General features: G+C 32.6%; 1 protein-coding gene across 1 annotated transcript in view; it reads right to left on the bottom strand.

Annotated features, from left to right (window-relative positions):
* LOC107696774 (phosphatidylinositol 3,4,5-trisphosphate 5-phosphatase 1-like) overlaps positions 1-2,341 on the bottom strand; it is an 18,717-nt gene that overhangs the window by 10,083 nt on the left and 6,293 nt on the right. The window contains exons 9-11 of the mRNA XM_016497270.1: positions 1,772-1,895; positions 1,266-1,372; positions 983-1,085 (exon numbers count right to left, since the gene is read on the bottom strand). Of these exons, the coding sequence (XP_016352756.1) occupies positions 983-1,085; positions 1,266-1,372; positions 1,772-1,895 (334 nt within the window). The remainder of the gene's footprint in view (positions 1-982; positions 1,086-1,265; positions 1,373-1,771; positions 1,896-2,341) is intronic.

Below are 2,341 nucleotides of genomic sequence, written 5' to 3'. Positions count from 1 at the left end.
TCAGTCCATTCCTTGTGAAGTTCACTCAAATTCTTGAATCGATTTTGCTTGACAATCCTCATAAGGCTGCGGTTCTACCTGTGACTTAACCAAAGACTTAAACTACTTCAGTCTGTGTGCACTGAATTTATTTAATACACAAGTTTCACAATTTGAGTTGAATTACTGAAATAAATGAACTTTTCCACGACATTCTTATTTATTGAGATGCACCTGTATGTACATTTTTAAAAAGTCTACTTTGTCATAGCGTCAAATTAAAGGTTTTAAGTTTATTTTCATATCTTCATCATAATAATAATAATTCTTACTTCAAAGACGTAGACTTATTTGAAGTGTTGACAAACACACTTAAGCACATGTAAAGTATTTGTTTATAAATTTAACTGTAGTGTGTTATTTGATATTACCTTTATACGTAATATATTTTAAATGTACTAACTTGCAACTATATAATTACAAATATTTAAATACATGATATAACATAGAAATGAACACAATTAAAGAGTATTTTAGTTTACCATACATGCTTTTCAGTACATTCAATAGCACACTTAAACTATGTTTTAAAGACAATAGAAGTAATTCGATATAAAGTCCTATTTAAGTGGGTCAAAAAAGCATTAAGCTCATTGCATTTAATATAAATTTAAACTATAATACATTTTGTTTATTTGTAAATAAAATGCAATTAAGTGTCTAAAAACATTCAATTTAGTTTGCATTTAAATATATTCTTTTAGTATATTATTTCAGTAGCACTCTTTTTAAAAATATGCTGAAGTGTTCTTCTTTTTCACAAGGATAGGCTAGTGAGAATTAAAAAAAAAAAGTGTAACAGCACTTTTATAAAAAAAGAAAAAAAGAAAAAAAGTCTGCTTCAGCTCCAAAAACAGTCTGAATTCAGAAGAATTTGAGAAGCTTTTCTGGACTGACTAAATTTAAAAATAGGCTAAATGTTAATAGGCTAAATGCATCTTACCCATGTTCCAGGTGCCAACAAAGACGGTGATCATATCCGGCTCAGGTTTTCCTGAGTGCTTGTTCTTCATCTGCTGTAGAAGCTGGCAGAAGCCTTCTCTTTTCTAAAAATGTATTTGGAGATACACAGTTACAAACAAGGACACATAAAAACACACATGCAAAACATGGAACTGGTATATTATGGCTCTCAGCGTTCATTTTTGCGGATGCCTAAAAAACTTCCATGTGAAAACTTTTTATCCCTACTGTAACAATAGCTATATTAGCAGTGGGATTTTTACCTTTGTGTCATCAAAGACAAAGTCTTTGCGCTGAGTTTTTTCCTTCTCTGTCTCTACCACCAATACTAGTCTGTTGTGCATCTTCTGGGACTTCACCAACTGCAAGACTGAAAATTAAGAATCCGGCATGTTCCCATTATTTATTGCATAATGGGTGATTTCACACATTTTGGTTACACAGCTCCCAGGAATACTAGATTCTGATTGGTCCATCACAGAATTCTGTGTTTGAATAATTTGTAAAAAGACCATCACTAAACTTTATATTTGACCACTGTGCCTGTCTCTTGAAACCATAGTTTCCCTGCAATTTCTTTTGTCTCATATAATAAAACAAGTTAAAGTAAGCAGGATAGTCACATTATCGCAAACACGTTGCATCTGGGTTCCGTTCTTCCCATCAAAGTTAATTTTTCAATAAAGGCCAGCTGACTTATTAGCATTAAAAAACTGTCACTAAATTAATTTGTGTGTGGTTATATTAGTGAAGAAATGGTTCAGCATACTTTTATTGTGCACAAAATATTTATCCTCAGGTCCATCTTTGGACTTCTTGAAGTAAACCTTCCCTCCTTCCACATCGACTTTGAGGTACATTTTGTTTGAAATACCAAGGGAGTCGCATTTGACCTGTTAGCACAGAAAAGGACAATAAAAACACATCAGTAAAATGAAGTGCAGCATTTTTGTTGTACTGTACCTAAAATAGTGTTACAAAGCTTCTCTATGACGACTGTGTGCAGAGGCAACCAACCCAACCGTCATGGCTTATCTAGCACATAGGCAAACTAGACTCTTTCTAATTTGCATGTGGTTTTGGAGAGCAAAGCAGTAGCAGTGAAAACGTCCATGCTTTCGTTATTATGACATCATTACGAGGAGCAGGAAGGAGGTAATAGGTTATGACTTTCACTTTGAATATGTACAGTGATCAAACTACATACATTATATATATATATATATATATATATACACACACATACATACACACACACTTGCATATACTTATACAGGTGCATCTCAATAAATTAGAATGTCGTGGAAAAGTTCATTTATTTCAGTAATTCAACTCAAAT

Source organism: Sinocyclocheilus anshuiensis, unplaced genomic scaffold (genome assembly GCF_001515605.1).
Source record: "Sinocyclocheilus anshuiensis isolate Anshui unplaced genomic scaffold, SAMN03320099.WGS_v1.1 scaffold999, whole genome shotgun sequence".
In the NCBI taxonomy this organism is placed as follows: Eukaryota; Metazoa; Chordata; class Actinopteri; order Cypriniformes; family Cyprinidae; genus Sinocyclocheilus; species Sinocyclocheilus anshuiensis.
This window is presented reverse-complemented; position numbering and strand designations above follow the sequence as displayed.